Source organism: Trachemys scripta, chromosome 1 (assembly GCF_013100865.1).
Source record: "Trachemys scripta elegans isolate TJP31775 chromosome 1, CAS_Tse_1.0, whole genome shotgun sequence".
Lineage (NCBI taxonomy): Eukaryota > Metazoa > Chordata > Testudines > Emydidae > Trachemys > Trachemys scripta.
The window spans coordinates 83,070,893-83,088,713 of record NC_048298.1 but is presented as its reverse complement, the minus strand read 5'-3'; the positions used below and the strand labels follow the sequence as shown (position 1 = coordinate 83,088,713).

The following is a 17,821-nucleotide window of genomic DNA, read 5'->3' as shown; positions in this document are numbered from 1 at the left end:
CATTCACCGGCAGCAGACACTATCAGGGATCTGGAGGAGGTGGGGGCATGAGTATACAGGAACTCATATCCTTGAGCCAGAACAAAGTACTTCCTCTTGGCTGTGGGAGGTAGGGCAGCAGGGGTTTGCCACAGGGCCTTTGTCAGGTCCATGATGGCTTTGTTGAGAGGCAGGGCCACTCTCATTGGGCCCACTGCGGTCAGAATGTCAACCAGACTATGGGAGGACTCCTTTACTACCTCCACTTGTATGCCCAACTTTTTGGCCACCCTATTCAGCAGCTCCTGTTGGGCCTTGTAGTTGTCCTGGGAAAGTGACATGCCCGTTCTCGATACAGCCTTGTCAGGAGAAGAGGAGGAGGAGGCCAGCACCAGCTGAGGGCACCCCCTCCACCCCTGTACAGACTGGATCTCGTGGCGCCAGCTCCTGATACTCAGTACCAGAGTCCAGATTGGACTCTGCCCGAAGGGGCAGCAGAGCCCTTCCTTCAGAAGCCATTGAATAGGAGCACCTCGACTGCGGTCCCTGTACTGGGGGAAACACCCACGAGTTCCAAGTGTACCGGTCCCTGCCAAGGAGGCCAAGAACCCAATGGCATTCCCTGGCTCGGGTTCACCACCGAGTAATGCCGACTTGAGGAGTGTTGGGGTTGACTCCTGAGTAAAAATTGCACAAATATGTAAAATCCTCAGAGTATATTGTGCATGTATTCTTGAAACACATTTCCCATGAATATAGATCAGTTAGATACATCAGAAACAATTCAACTATGTCTGAACATGCTGCTGTAGCAGCTAAGACAGGCTGTGTTGCTAAGTGGTAAGATACAAAGGTTTAATTATTTTAAATAGCTGTTCAAGGCATTTAGAAGAAATGTTAGTTTTCATTAAATATTTGTATTGATTCATTTCCTAATGCTGAGATTTGATGTGAATAGGGAATAGAAAAAAACTTAAATTTATATTTAAAAATATTAGGCCTTAGTCAACAAGATGTGTTATTAATTAAAGAGGGTGGAATTAATGAAAAGTGAACCAGTTAGAATGGCCCTAATTGAGTCAATATGGATTATTAATTTTCCCAATCCTTTGAAAAGCTCGTAATAGCTACAGTGTACTATCTCTTGTCAATAAGGCTTAACCACAAACATGTAGAATTCCAGATGTAGTAAATATAATTCAGTTTTTCTCTGCCTTCCAAGTAGAGACTAGAGATTCAGGATAATTCCAATATCTTCCTTACCATGGGGGAGGTTAAACACTTATAATAGCTATTTTAAGATGTACAGATAGACTTTCATGTCTCGCTGTTTTAACATAGTATTCTCCTGCTATATAATTCTCACCAGGGTGCCGCCTGTTCAAATATTCTCTCTGTGTTATATTTTTTTTCTCAGGATGTAACATTTCTGATGCAAGCATAAGCTCCGTCAAAAAAAAGCTAAATATGCACAACATAAACATACAGTAGATTGAGATCACCTTTTCTATTTAAAGTACAGTACTTGTTTGTTCCTATGGTAGCTTGAGCTTTCAAGCAGATTTTTGCCCATAGAAACAATACAGTCCTGGGCTACATACCACATTTATGGATAACTGCAGAAGTTGTTCTTATATTCAGCATATTACAATAGCTCTTTCCAGAAAATCCAACTGTGTCAGTAGAAAAATGTACATTTTTGTTTATTTTTATTTCTAACTATATTTTGGCAACTATAAAATAAATATTATAGAGACACAATACTTAACTTTTGCTCCTCTTTTATCTTGTAAAAAAGGCTTCTTCTAATTTCACATTTTTCTGGGGAGAAGAAATCAAATTTAATGTAAGGAGAGGTAAACTACAAGATTTGCTATTTAGTGATATTTGATATTGATATTTAGTATTCAGGGCTGACTATGTGCAGCTTAGCACAATCACATACAGAGTAATGTTTCTGCATGAAAATACCCAAAGCATCAGACTTTGAGAATATTGTACAAAGGTGGGACCTGATTCATCAGTACAACAAAGGCTGCTTTGCACTGTCCAGTAGCACAAAGCAGCCCTCAACCTGGTTTCACTTGCCACTGAAGCATGTCCTCCTCCACAGAGGGATCCTCCAACAATAAAAAGTTACCATGGTAGATCCTATGCCAAATTCCCGTTCAGCACAGGGCACAGGCCCTTAGCTCAGCTGGTCCGTGGCTCCTGGGGATAGAAAGCAGCCGGCACAGATCAGAATAGCCTTCAGCCTGCTCTAATTCATGCCAGACCAGACCAAAGCCTGCACAACATAAAGCCACCTTCTCCTTCTTTTGCCTCCCTCTAGACTTGCACTGAACACTCTTGGCTGGGTCAGAGAATTGGGCCCTATGTATATCCATATCACGTGGAAAAGCAAGAGGAATGTTAAAGGTGACCTTCAAAAGGAAAAACTGGACTCGTTCTGTTTTATTGCTTCATTATGATGAATAAAGGCAGCTTGAAAAATTTATTTAAAAAACAAAAAGTTTCCCGACTGTCTCTACATTAGAAATTCTGGGCTCGTCTGCCCTTGAAGACTCTTTTGTGACTGAGAACTAGGGAAATTATGAAATCCCAAGAGACAAGAAACTGAAAGTTAGCAGTTGAGCAGGGAAGGGTTTTTTAGTCAATTGTTTAAAACTCCACTGTATTTTTGTTGGTTTTGCTAATACTTATTTTCACTCCCATATTTGGGACACTGGATAGCCTTATTAACCTGCCCCCTTCTTTCTACTGAAATGTGTTAGCTCACAGTAAGCTTTTAGTGACACCCACATACATCCAGAAAAGCTTATCTAGTAAAACCAGGCAGCATTCCACCACACCAGTGAAGACCAGACTTGACAATCCAGAGCTTTAAGAAAAAGAAGTGAAAACAAAATCTTTATGAAACAGCAGAAACCCTTCAGGTCCTCTTTATACAAAAAAAAGGGGGGGAGAGGGCAAAATCTTTAAAAATAGTATTTTTCAATTCACCTCATACAAGTACTGAAGTGCAATCTCTTTATTGTGAAAGTGCAACTTACAAATGTAGCTTTTTTTTGTTACATAACTGCACTCAAAAACAAAACAATGTAAAACTTTAGAGCCTACAAATCCACTCAGTCCTACTTTTTATTCAGCCAGTTGCTAAGACAAACAAGTTTGTTTACATTTACAGGACATAATGCTTCTTATTTACAATGTCACCTGAAAGTGAGAAGAGGCGTTTGCATGGCACTTTTGTAGACAGCATTGCAAAGTATTTACGTGCTAGACATTCGTATTCCCCTTCATGCTTCTGCCACCATTCCAGAGGACATGCTTCCATGTTGATGGAAAAAAAACATTTAAAACAAAAAATATTAATTAGACTTGTGACTGAACTCCTTGGGGGAGAATTATGTGTCTCCTGCTGTATGCATTCTACCATATATTTCGTGTTATAGCAATCTCGGATGATGACCCAGCACATATTGTTCATTTTAAGAATACTTACACTGCAGATTTGACAAAACGCAAATAAGATACCAATGTGAGATTTCTAAAGATAGCTCCAGCACTCGACCCAAGGTTTAAGAATCTGAAGCGCCTGCCAAAATCTGAGAGGGATGAGATATGGAGCGTGCTTTCAGAAGTCTTAAAAGAGCAACACTCCATGTGGAAACTACAGAACCCGAACCACCAAAAAAGAAAATCAACCTTTCTGCTGGGGGCATCTGGCTCAGATGATGAAAATGAACATGTGTCAGTCCACACTGCTTTAGATTGTTATCGAGCAGAATTATTGTTATCAGCATAAACGCATGTCCTCTGGAAGGGTGGTTGAAGCATGAAGGGACATACGAATCTTCAGTGCATCTTGCATGTAAATATCTTGCGATGCCGGCTACAACAGTGCCATGCAAACCCTGTTGTCACTTTCAGGTGACATTGTAAACAAGAAGCAGGCAGCATTATCTCCTGCAAATGTAAACAAACTTGTTTGTCTGAGGATTGGCTGAGTAGGACTGAGTGGACTTGTAAGCTCTAAAGTTTTACATTGTTTTATTTTTGAGTGCAATTTTTTTTTACATAATTCTACATTTGTAAGTTCAACTTTCATGATAAAGAGATTGCACTACATTATTTGTATTAGATGAATTGAAAAATACTATTTCTTTTGTTTTTTACTGTGCAAATATTTGTAATAAAAATAATAATATAAGGTGAGCACTGTATATTTTGTATTCTGTGTGGTAATTGAAATCAGTATATTTGAACATGTAGAAAACATCCAAAAATATTTAAATAAATGGTATTCTATTATTGTTTAACAGTGCAATTAATCACAATTAATTTTAATCGCTTGACAGTCCTAAATAAAACAAATATAAAATGGTAATAGAACAATTAGAATACAAGTGACAGGAGACTATTGGGTCAGGTTGGCATGCTGAGGCATGTACGTGTTACAACTTGAACTTCAAAAAAACAAAACAAGACAATCCACCTCTTCTGAATTCCTTTGTCATGTTCTGGACATACCCTGGCAGGATTAATTTACTTACTTTCCTTCTCAATCATCCCTGGGTGAAGGGTTGGCCACCAGCCATTGCAGGAGTCCCAAGTACCGCATGGGTCCAACAGCTGTGCTTCACTTCCAGGGAGCCTGAAGGGGGCTGTGGAGGCTGAAGTCCTCCACAAATATTGGGGGATTCACTGTTTATTCAGTGGTGAACCTCCTGGTTATGCCACTGGGACCAAACCTGTTTCCCCCCACAAACACCCCAAGTGGAAACTCTGCAAGGGAACCTTGTGGCATTTCCACGCCCCTACTCAGGCATAGCACATGTAAGGCACTCATATTGGTCAACTTCAGTACAGTATTCCCATTACAGTATTGAATACACACTGTAAATGAGAAATCCCCAAAACTAACCCAGTTTGTATCTAGATATTTTTCTGCAGTTGGCTTTTCCTGTTTTAAAAATCCCCAGAAGCCTTAATTCCATTGCATCCTTGCCTGGTTTCAAGGTGCTCTCTAACTTAATACATAATGTATGACTCCTTTCCCACTTACAGACATAATATTTTTAATGTAATATGGTCCATTCTCTCTACTAGGATATAGTTGAACATATTTACCAGGCACGCCTCTGTTCACATATGACTACTGCTTGTCCAGCGCCTCTGTGGATTATTCAGGTTCTGGGCATGGCTGTTGTCCCACTATATAATGTGCTAAAGAGGAAAATAATTTGCAGCATCTCTTGAACTATTTTTAACTACTACTGGAGGCAGGGTCCCAGACTAGCTGGACATTTCTTCTGTCATGGCATATTCTATGTTCCCATCTACTCTGTCATCTCATAATTATCCACTGCAGACTGTGTCCTGATGACGTTGTATGCCACACTATAAAGTGCACTATCACAATAGTGCTGAACTTACTTTTCCAGGGCCATTATTCTACCCAGTCCTGTCAACGTATTCCTTATCAATATATAATCTTCACTACAGTTAATCCAATCTTGTGGGACAGTGCACTGTCATGTTACTACAGCAGTGCAGGATGTGTCTCTAAAGTCTTAATCTTGTGACATTAGCATAGGCACTCAATTGGGAGTCATAAAATGTATCATACATTTGTGGCAAATATGACCAATGGGTTTCTCAATTTGTTGCCTATGTCCAGCTGGATTCCCACTAGATTGGCATAATGATCCCTTTAGGCCTTAAAACCTGTGAATTTTTGGTGGCAAACTGTATCTGCAGCACTGACTAGTTCTGACCAGGTTTCCCTAAGTCAAGTGGTTGGCCCTAATCTTGTGAGTTCAGGTAGGTGATTTCAGTGTCAAAGATATGAAACCTTGAGAAGCTTGTCATGGTGGATGTGATCATAGCAACTGTGATGAACTGAGAAAATGTCTGTGTTATTTCTTATGAATACTATGGATGAGTTGGTGTCTCTGTTCAATTTTTGTATTGCTGCCTACTTGAATGCAAAAGGTTAAGACAGACTGGAGCTTGAGGTTGACCTAGGGGCAGGAACCACCACAAGTACTAAGATATAAGACAGCTTCAGGTACACACTTGCAAAGCAGCTAAGAGAACAATGACTGGGCCCTCAGCTAGGGGGAGAAGTTACCTCGCTGGCTCCATCCATTTTAGAATGTCTTTACTTCCCTAAGACTAAGCCGGGGGAACAAAGTAGACCTAAAACCCCAAAGATCCTAGAAAAGGGAAGAGGAGGGTGAGTGAGCTGGGAGAACTGGCCCTGGGGGTGTCAATGAAAAAGCTGACACACTGGAAGAACTCATTCACAGGCAGGAGGCGCATGCGGCATGAAGTGTAAGCTAGTTCTCCCATCTCAGAGCTGGGGAATAAGACAGACCTTCCTGAGCTATAGAGATAGAGGTTAAGATTAGGTAAGGAAATATGCATATAGGTCTCTCTGTTATTTTAAATCCACTTCTCGAGGCACTTTGTACATTTTGGAAAAATAAATCCTGCTTTGTTTTAAATAAGCTATTTCTGTATCACTGCAAACATATGCTGTTACAGTATGATTGGCACCTAGGGGAGTGTAACCCAGAGACCAAGTCAGAAAGTGTTTGGCTCATGAGATCCCATCCCAAACAGAAGCGAGGGCATGGGCATGTCACTTGAAAAGAGTGCACTCAGTGGACTGGAAAAAGGTCTTAGCAGGGACAGCCTACCCAGGGATCTTGACAGCAGCTGATCACATTTGGATGGACAAATTAAAAAGTAAATTTTTCTATCTAGTCTATCACTGGACCATGACCAATGCTGGATGCTTCAGAAGAAGGTTTTATAATGAGCCAAATGGAAATCCAGGACCCAATTACAATTAATCTCATCATTTGCATGGATGCAACTGTCACATAAGGCAGTAGGAGTTGCATCTGTGCAACTGATGGAATAATTGGCCCCTTTTATTAGCAGAAGTGATTGGAGATGCACCTGCTTTCAGAAGGTCTGAATTTGGGACACTGTTCCTAAAGTGGGTGTTACAAGAGCAAGAGAGAGAATACCTTCACGACGACAGTGGGGGTTTGCCTTATGGTTTGAAGTAAGGAGATAGACCTTATAATTTTATCCTAACTAATGAAGGGCAGATTTTATATTTATGCAAATCGTGTATGGCTTCATTATTGTTTACTAGAAACTAGAAACATACACATGGTAAACTGAAGGCTTCACTAATCTTTTCAATGAGCTTGTGCAAATGTATGGCTGATTGGTTCAACATGGTTTCAACCTGAAACTGAATGAAGCATTGGGTTTTGTGCATATCTGAAGCTCAAAGGTTCCACAGGGGAGTTGAACCCACATTACTCAAAACCAAAGGAAATGGTCACACTAATCCATTCAATCCAAATTCCCAATTCCCTTTTTGAGGAAGCACCTGCTTTAACAAATATTTTATCCTACATTTTGCATATACTCAATCACTGAGCACTCATATTATTCTACGGTAGTTATGCTGTCACCCAGTGGTCTTATTCTTAAAAATCTGACTTCTTTGATAACAAACACACAACAGTGCACAGTAACCTCCCAGGATTCTCTGATATTCTAGTTCTAAATGAGAATCCGACCACCCAAGTGCCCTTTGGCCAGTTCCAGCAGAAGACAAAGCCTGAGAATGTTGCTCACACCATTTTCAACTTGCAGCCCAGTAAAGTGAAGGGTGCACTTGTAACATTTTCCTTCAGATTTTCTGGAAATGCTCACTGAAGTGGAGTTCCCTCCTGCTCCTTTGCTATTCTCTGATAGTGCAGCTCAGAGTGTTCAGAGACACAAGAGAAGGGAAGTAATGACTCAGACTGCAGATTTTGAAGAAGGGCATGTCAGGAGATCAGGCTTGAAGCAGAGCTGGCTAAAATGTTAAACAATGGAACAAGATGGGTGGCATCTTGAAGACGAGTCAATGAAGGTTAGCTGGGGGATAATGCACACAGACTTGGTTGAAGAAGCATGTGATTTGGCTCACCCTCCCCTTCCACTGGCTCAGTTCTGTGATCTGTCACTAAAATAAAACTTACAGGAATTTCCCTTGAATTATCATGCTGGAACACAGAATGAAACCACAGAGAAGAAATACAAGAACATCAATTTATGTATTGGTAATGTGGTGTCAACAGGCCACACCAACCTAATCTGGTCACTGTTTTAATGTTTAGCGATTGAGAGATTGTGTACAATAATGGAATAATGCCTTTCACTAAGGCCAATCACACTTTGGTTGCCCTTTGATAGCTATACATTGAATCACAGATGTTGAAGATAGAAAAGATCTAGCAGGCCATCTTCAATGTATTTGTATTATTTATATAGTAGCATTGACTTGTACAGTATAGACATGTAAAAGTCTACCCGACTGCACTAGGCAGGATTGTCCTTAATTAATATTCATAAATGCTAATGTCTCCTAACTCTATTTTTGAATGTTTTGTTGTTGTTCCAGAATTTAGCCTATGAAATAATTCTAACACTTGGACAGGCATTCGAGGTAGCCTACCAGCTCGCACTACAAGCACGAAAAGGAGGCCATTCTTCAACCCTCCCAGAAAGCTTTGAAAATAAACCCACCAAACCAATTCCAAAACCACGTGTTAGTATTCGAAAGTCTGTGGTAAGTAGCAAATAAGAAAATCAAAACTCAGCTGTACAAAAAAATATGTTGGCATGAATCTGATAGTAGTTTACATATTTGTTTGGTCAGAAAAGCACCTCCCAAGATAAGCTATGCCACATCCACTCATCATTCCAAAGTCAGTCTGCAAGGAGTTGTAGAATCTCAGCACACCATCAATTTGCAACACTTTATCTCAGACCCTTCCATCTTATGGAGTTGTATATGTAGTACTAGTCAGGCATCTCTTATGCTGTTATTCCACTGCTTGACGTGTTTCAGTGTTTATTTCCATGTGTTAATGTAACTGTTTTAAATGCCATGGACTACAATCAGCTCTGATTTACAACCTGTGCGATCACATTGACTTCACTGAAATTGCGACAAGGTGTAAATCAACACAAAATTTAGCTTGATGTATTTTAACCCTTTTTGTTTAGCTTTGATACCAGTATGGGACCATAACATTGACATCTTCATCTTTCAAAACTAACTAAAAACCAGATCTCTGAGGACAATCATGTATTAGCACAATAATCCTGTTGTGTCTTCTAACTGAGTGCCTGTGACTTCCCCCAATACAAGATCACTGCAGATGCAAATCAATGACTGGCAAATTTTGAAGGCACAGAATTTTGGTTCAGATAAGGCCTCTGACAACTGAATCCTAATTTGACTTGACTGAACTTTCAATTATCTTCCTTTTCCTCCTTTCTTCATATTCTATCCTTTTACCTTTCTCCTTCCATCAGAACCACCTCATTCTCTTTTCTTCCTGTCTTTTGACCCTCAACAGTCTCCCTGCTTTCAAATCTCCTCTTCTCTGGAACCCAACCTGCCTTTCTGATATTTTTTCCATAAGCCAAAACAGGTTCCCTGACCGGATCTCATTCTCCACATTTCCTAACAAAACCACTATCTATAGTGACATTCCACTTAAGAAGGAAAGGTCTTCAGTCTCATCTTTGGGTACTAGTTGTACTAGTCAAATATTATTTGGGGCATGTAGAACTTAAAGATGTCCCAGAATTAATTGGCCCCCACCATACACACAACTTCTTTCTAAAGACAGTCAGCAGTCCAAGAGATTGCTAAAATCTAGCTTGAGTAGAGCTAGTCAGGAATTGTCCAACTAGAAAGTTCAATCAAAAAATGCTGACTTGCTTAAATGTTTCACAAAAACACTTTGGATTCAATTAATTTTTGTCAAATTATGGATACGGTTCTGCTGGGAACAGTGGGCTTCAAGGGTCCATGGTTCCTGGGCAACCATATGGTCTGGCCTCGGTCCAGGGACCCCGGGGCTTCCAGGCTCCCTGTAATGGGGCAGGAAATCCTGGAAGTCCCAACTTTAACTGTGACTCAGCTCCTAGCTCCAGCACCAGGGAGCCTGAAAGCCCTAAAACCCTGGCTTGAGCCAGGGCTCTCAGGGTTTCCAGGCTCCCTGCTGCTGCAGTCAGGAGCATGGCATCTCTGGGAGCCATAGCACAAGATCAACAGAGGGTCCTGTGGCACCTTTAAGACTAACAGAAGTATTGGGAGCATAAGCTTCTTGCATCTGAAGAAGTGAGGTTCTTACCCTCGAAAGCTTATGCTCCCAATACTTCTGTTAGTCTTAAAGGTGCCACAGGACCCTCTGTTACTTTTTACAGATTCAGACTAACACGGCTACCCCTCTGATACATAGCACAAGACGTGACTCTCAGGGTCTGGGATCCCAGCACTGCAGCAGGCAACCTGAAAGTCCTGAGAGCCCCAGCTGATTTGGGAGTCTGGGGGTTTTCAGGCTCCTTGAGGCTGAGCTGGACTCCCAGGGCAGTTAGCGCCGCAGGCTACAAGGAGTTGGGCAGGTCGGGGAGCCAGCTGGCCTGGGAGCTGCATGGCAGACCTGCCCCAGACCCATGGCTGTCAGAATCCCCAGCTGCTGCTGACATGATTCATGTCAGTTCTACTGGTGGCCACCACTCAATAGCAGCAGTGAAACTGACCCATCCAACTCAGGCTGAAACTAAATTGCAAAATGTCAAAATTTTCTGTGCACTGGAAAGTCTGAAATTTGATCAGCTCTAATATTGAAGTCTCAGAAGATCTAATAAGCATCTGTCGGGACTGAAAAGAAGGCAGCCACATTTCTAACCTAAAATAAAAATTGTTCAGATATAGTTTGGTTTTTGGTGAAGTTGTTGTTTCATCTAAACTGATACCCCTTCCCAAATGAAGGCCTGATGGAACAATGAGCAAGGCCAGTATATATGTTATTAATTTAACTCAATTTAAAACTCCCTTCTGAAGTGTGAAAATGGCACAGAGGTATTGTTCTTCTTGGAGTGCTTGTCCCTATGTGTATTCCACGGTGGGTATGCACGCACTCCACACGCATGGAACCAGAGAAATGTGAAAGCAGTGTCCGTTGGTCCGCACATGCGTGCCTGGCTCACCTCGTGCCTCCAACTGAGGAGATAATAGATGGGGTGGGGCGACCATCTCCCCAGTTCCTTCTCACCGCCACGTAGTTTGGTTTGGAACCTCCAGAGTCCAAAGCTTCAGCTTTCTCCTTTTTCTGTGAATATATGTACATATCTGTAAATAGTTTTCATGGTTCTGGAGTTTGAAAGTTTGTATCTGATCATTTTAGTGTTTCAGAGTTACTTAGTCTCCCTGACCTGGGGGTACCGCATTATGCCCAGGACTCTCAGCTTCAAAATTTGGGCTTCCTGATCAGCATTGACCACCAACATTGCTTGTAGTGCCTCAGGGACACCCACATCCTGGCAAGGTGCAGTATCTGCCCTTCATTCCACTGCCAGACCCAGGAAGTGTGGGAACTTCACCTTAGGAAGCACCTAATAGAAAAGACCATGAAGCCTCGGTCAGACCCAGGCCAGCGAACCCCCAGCCCCTCATATCAGATTGACTCAGCAAGGAGTCCATCTCCTGCCACAAGGTCCGAGTCCAAAGTGAAGGAGTCTACCCCCAAAGATCCTTCAGTGGGGTCTTTTCAGGAGAGCTAGGAGAATTCCCATAAGCATGAGGCTAAATCTTCCTCCAGACCCACTTCAAAGAAGTCAGATTCATCCCTGCCTAAACTGAGCAAGCTCAAACCAAGAGAACTTAGTATGTTCCAAACCATGACTAGAAAGCCCTCAAGTCAAGGGTGTCCATCAGCACTGGATTGTGGTCGAGGACACTGGTGCCTCTGGTACCCTCCAAACACAAACCCTGGGATCCACCAGCACGGATGAAGAGCAATCAGCTAAGAGCATCAGTTAGCCACAGTACCATCTTTGCCTTCAATAGCTGTGGCACAGACTGTGGTTTGGGTGACCAGGACCTTTCTCACTCCAGGAAGAGCTGAGACCTACACTCCTCCTGAGGATATTTTCACTTTCCCCCAGACCCAGAGTCTCCCACTCCATTGGGTCCCTCCCTGTTGAGAGAGGTTATAAACCTATGAGGGGCAGAGGTGCCAACTTCCCCTGTTCCCAGGGGGTGCGTGACCCCTGGTCTCCCCAGTCCCCACCCCCACTGCATCCCTTCCCCCAAGCCCCCACCCCTGCCCCACCTCTTCCTGCCCCGCCCCCGCCACGGCTCCATTCCCAGCCCTGGCCCCAGACCCACTCCCTGCTACAGCCCCAGCCTCGACCCCCTTTACCCTGTCCGCATCCCCCGCTCCGAGTCACACCAACACTCCTGGTCTCAGTTGGGCGGGAGCACGGACAGCAGTAAGGGAGGGCATGACCCTGAAAAGTTTGGGGACCACTGCACTAGAACAGTCTCAAGCAAGAAGTGGAATATTTCTTACAGTGTGGAGTGATAGAGTGGGTTGCTCTGCAGTACTAAGGGGGTGGTTTTTACTTGCCATACTGCCTAATATCCAAAAAGAAGGACGGTTGGAGACCCATTCTGGACCTCTGCCATCTCAACCTCTTTATTCACAAACTCAAGTTCCTTATAGTGATGTTGGCATCTATAATTCAATCCTTGGAAAAGGGCATGTGGTTTACAGCTCTTGACATGGACACCTACTTTCGCGTGGACATCCACCCTGCTCACAGACACTATCTCAGATAGATTCATGGTGGGCTCTGACCACTTTCAATACAGAGTACTCCTTTTCAGCATTGCTACCTCCCTGGGGTAGTTACTAAGGTGTTTTCTGTAGTAGAAAACTATATGAGACATTGTGGATGCACCATCATCTGCACTTTGACAATTGGCTCCGGTCATGCCAAGAGGCCTGTCCATTGACTTTGACAATGCTGCAACTCCTCTCTTCTTTGGGGGGGGGTCAGCATAAATGCTGAAAAAATCCATCGTCACCCCTACACTGAAGTTAGACTTCATCGAGGCTTCCTTAAATTCAGCCACGGCAAGGGCGTGTCTGCTTAGGACAGGTTTCAAGCTATGAACACTATTACGGACCAGGTCATAAGCAACCTACGAGTGCCTGTCAGGACCTGTCTCTGTCTTCTAGGCCATATGGCCTCATGTACTTATGTCATGCTATTTGCAAGACTCTATCCTCATTGCCTACAAGCATGGCTCCAAACTGTGTACTTGCCAAACCAACAATCCAGGAACACCATAGTGACTGTTCCCACTAAAGTGAAACTGTCCCTGTTATGGTGGAAGAATCCTCACCAGGTATGTGTTGGTATTCCCTTCCTCGCTTCTGCACCAGACAGGATGATCATTACCTGTTGGGTTGGGGTATGCACATGGACAATCATAAAACACAAGTCGCCTGGACATCTCCAGAGTCCAGGATGCACATCAATGTTCTAGAGCCATGAGCAGTTTTAAAGACTTGCAAAGCCTTTCTCCTGGTCATTCAAAGTCACTATGTCTTCATAATGTTGGACAACATCACAACTGTCTTTTACATCCAACAGGGAGGAGCGAGATCCATCCCCCATATGCAGAAGCTGTCAGTCTGTGGAACTGGGGCATCAGCAATCAGATTACCCTGTCAGCAGTCTACCTATCAGGAAACCGGAATGTGCTAGTGGACTCTCTCAGCGGACACTTTTCTGTTGATTACAAGTAGGAGCTACACGACTCTGTGATGAACAATATTCTCGCTCTCTGGGAGACTTCCCCACCACCAGGGACTTGTTGACCTACCAAACAAACATGGAATGCAACCTATACTGTTCCAGGGGAGCCATAGGTTGCCACTCACAGGATGATGCTCCACTGCTTCCATGGTCAAGCCATCTGAATTATGCCTTCCCTATGCCACTACCACTCCTGTCTTGAGTTTTGCACAAGATTTGGCAGGACAGGGCACAAGTCATTCTCATTGTCCCCAACTGGCCCATACAGTTTTTGTTCCTGAACCTACTACACATGTTGTCTCGGGCACTGATCATTATTCCAACATTCTCGATCTGACCCAGAGGAACAGCAAGATCAAGTATCCCAACCCACATCCGCTTCATCTCAGAGCCTGGTTTTTGGATGGGCATCATCCTTAGACCAATTATGTTCTGAATCTGTACAGAACATCCTTTTTAACAATAGGAAGGATTCCACTAGGAAATGTTGCCTAACCAAGTGGAAGCGTTCTTCTGTCTGAGCACATCAACGACACACACCCCTAGAAGCTGCAGGTATTGCTCTCATTCTGGACTGTATCCTTTCCATAAAGACAACAGATTTATCCGTCAGCTCCTAACGGGTCCACTTGGTGGCAATCAGTGCATACCATCCACTTTCACAGGGCTACTCAATCTTTGCACACCCACTGACTAGCAGATTCTGGATAAGCCTAAGCAGAACCTTTCCGCCTGAAAAAAAAAAAAGGGGATACTCCTCAATGGGTCTTGAACCTTGTTCTCTCAATACTCACCAAGCCTCCTTTTGAACTATTAGCTTCTTCCTTCATGTCTCTCTCATGTCCCTGAAGGGTGCATTCCTGGTAGCCATCACCTCAGCCGGATGAGCTTGGAGTGCTGATGGCAGATCCTCCTTTCTTTATATTCCATAAGGACAAAGTTTCATTATGTTTACACTCTAAATTCACCCCCAAAGTAGTCTCTGAGTTTCACCTGAACCAGACAATTCACTTACCTGTGTTCTTCCCAAAACCACTCTCATACTCTGAAGAAAAGAGGGTCAGGGGTCAGGCTATAAAAAAAAATCTCAAAATGGATCTCAGGCTGTATTTTGCTCTATCAACTGTCTAATCTTCCATCACCTTCTGGGGTAAGAACTCCACAAGAGCCCAAGCAATGTCTATGGCATCGCTTCAAGCGGTGCCTTTATTCAGCATCTGTAAATCACTTGTGTGGAGCTCTGTCCACATGTTTGCGAGACACTGTGCTTTGGTACAGGACTCCTCTGCTGATGCATCTTTTGGAACGGCAGACCTTCATTCGGCTCCGCCACCTATAGCCTCGCAACCTCCCTCCTGGTTGAATACTGCTTGTCAGTCACCCACAGTGGAATACACTTAAGAACCAGCATGCAAAGAACAGAAGGTTACTTACCTTATAATAGCTGCAGGTTCTTCAAGATGTGTGGTCCTTTTCTGTATTCCACTACCCGCTCTCCTTCCCCTTTGCTTTGAGTCTTCTCTGATTTGCGGTAGAGAAGGAACTGGAGAGGTGGTCAGTTCACCCTGCTCTTTATCTCCTTGGTTGGAGGTAGGAAATGAGCCAGGGTGTATGCGTGGACCAATGGACGTTGCTTTCAAAATTCTCCAGCTCTGGTCACATGGAGCACATGCGCATCCACAGTGGACTACAGATAGGGACCGCCCATCTCAAAGAACCTCCAGTTACTATAAGGTAATTAACTTGCTGTTTTGTGATGTATGTCAGAATGCTCAGCTTTGTAAAAGATTATCTTAAGAAAGAAAAAATTTTGGCCACTGGGGCTGTCATCTGGCTCTATACACCTCTACCCCAATATAACATGACCCAATATAACACGAATTCGGATATAACGCGACCCGTTATAACATGAATTCGGATATAACGCAGTAAAACAGTGCTCCGGGGGCGCGGGGCGCGGGGCTGCGCACTCCGGTGGATCAAAGCAAGTTCAATATAACGCGGTTTCACCTATAACGTGGTAAGATTTTTTGGCTCCCGAGAACAGCGTTATATCGAGGTAGAGGTGTATTAAAAAAGGTTAGAGCATATCTCAGGATCAAGCCCTTAATAAACCTTAGTTATAAGTAAGTGATAGTCCCGTATAGATTTCTCTGTGATGGTAAAACCATGGGATTTATTCTATGACCTCTTCAGTAGATGCAAAACTAGTACTTGAGATGTTTTGTACAAAAGTGCTGATCCAATTAAGTGTGTGTATTTATTTGTATTTGTTTTAAAGCAGATAGATCCATCTGAACAAAAGACTCTTGCCAATCTACCGTGGATTGTAGAACCTGGACAAGAAGCCAAAAGAGGAATTAATACCAAGTATGAAACTACAATTTTCTGATACAAAACTGTCCTCTGGTTCTTGTTGTGCCTTGCACTCCAAGTAGTCACAGCACAGCCTTTCCTTTACGGCAACGTTTCAATCCAGTAGAGAGGAAGACTGCACTGTAAGAGTGGCCTTGTAACTAACAAAAAAAAGGCTGGTAATCATTTCTTCCTGCAGCACTGACAGGAGAATGACACTATATGAAGACTTTTAAATTACAGTCTGCAAGGAGAGTGAGGAAATATTTTTCAAGCAGTCCTCTTGTGACTCTGCCACAGTGCTTTCTTTGATTTCTTATTTTAGGATTCTACTTTTTAAAAAGTTCTCTAAACTAACATTAATGCTGCCTATGAGTATGAGATTTGGTTGGTTATTTAAATCTTGGCAGGTTTTAATTGAAATAGAATTATTAAATACAATATTTATGACACCCCTGAATGCCTAAGAATTAATTACTCTTTATAGTATTAAAAATAATAATAAAATAACAAGAAATTAGTTACCCCAATTTCTGTGTGTGCCGGTTTTATATGTAATCATTAGTGTCCTTTGAGCCTCTTTAAAAAATAACCTATCACAGTGTGACAAAGGATGAGAATTTTATGATTAGTTAAAAAGAGGAATTAATAATGCACAGAAACTGTGTCTTGTATTAGATATTTTTATGGAAGAGAATACTATGGGAGAACGTAGAAATATTTATGGGAGATGAAGTCAGATTAACTATGAAAGATTTTGTTTATTTTAAGGTTGACTAAACAATTGCTACTGTACCTTGAGCAAAATATCAATGGTGGATTCACTAGTTGCTTCATCTGATGGGAATAGAATAGAAGCAAACTAGTCATTGCACTACACACACAACAATTTATACAGTTTAATGTTGCTATAAGTCATGAATTCTACTAGTATTTTTAAAAATCTCAACAGCGGTTCTAGAGAACATAATCAAAACTACAGATTTTGCTATCAAGGTTTCTGTCAAAGAAAGCTTGTTTGAAAGAAGTTCTTCTGCAGACATTTTTCTAAATAAAGAAAGAAAGAGAAAAAAATTCCAAAGTAATAAATCTGTTTTCATGAAACAAAAATGGTTAAGCATTTGCTTGATTAAATGAAATTTACTTACATTTTCTTTAAAGTGTTTTAATTTTTTTAATGTCTGTGGAGTATTTGTATAATACCATAATGTATATTTATGTAGAACTGAATTATAACGGTGCAAATATCATTATAGGAGAAAAATGACATTTTAATGTATATTGTTCTATCCAGTCAAATTGTGAATCATTTTGAAGTTCATTATAGCGATATTGATAAATTGTGTGGTTGTCTTAATGTTTTTTTATTATTATTATTATTATTTCATATCTAACTGAGCTTTTCAATTACAATCATCAATTGGTGAATTCCAAAAATGGATAACTGGACTTGGTTTAAAATTGATAATTGTATATGGTTTAATTAAGCCTATAGCTCTGAGTAATGAAAGCCTTTTAATACAGTATTCAATTTACTTGAACAAATAGTTCCTTGTACATATTTTGCTTATTCACTGTTGATATGTATGTAGTAAATTGACAGTAAAAATAACTGAAAAATATGGTACCAAAAGGAAAATTGTATAGGAACAAAGTAAATAATAGCCTCACTGCAACAAATACTTAGATGTAAATATGCTTGGGCTTCCAGTTATAAATTTTGTAATTTTGTCATTTATTTATATCCTATAAAAGCACACAAAATAAAATGAAGTTGTACAGT

At 41.8% G+C, this 17,821-nt stretch overlaps 1 protein-coding gene across 1 annotated transcript in view; it reads left to right on the top strand.

The window, feature by feature from the left end:
• The window catches only part of ANKS1B (ankyrin repeat and sterile alpha motif domain containing 1B), a 757,754-nt gene extending 739,933 nt beyond the window's left edge, over nt 1-17,821 (top strand). The window contains exons 25-26 of the mRNA XM_034778452.1: nt 8,459-8,626; nt 15,965-17,821. Of these exons, the coding sequence (XP_034634343.1) occupies nt 8,459-8,626; nt 15,965-16,075 (279 nt within the window). The 3' untranslated portion in view covers nt 16,076-17,821. The remainder of the gene's footprint in view (nt 1-8,458; nt 8,627-15,964) is intronic.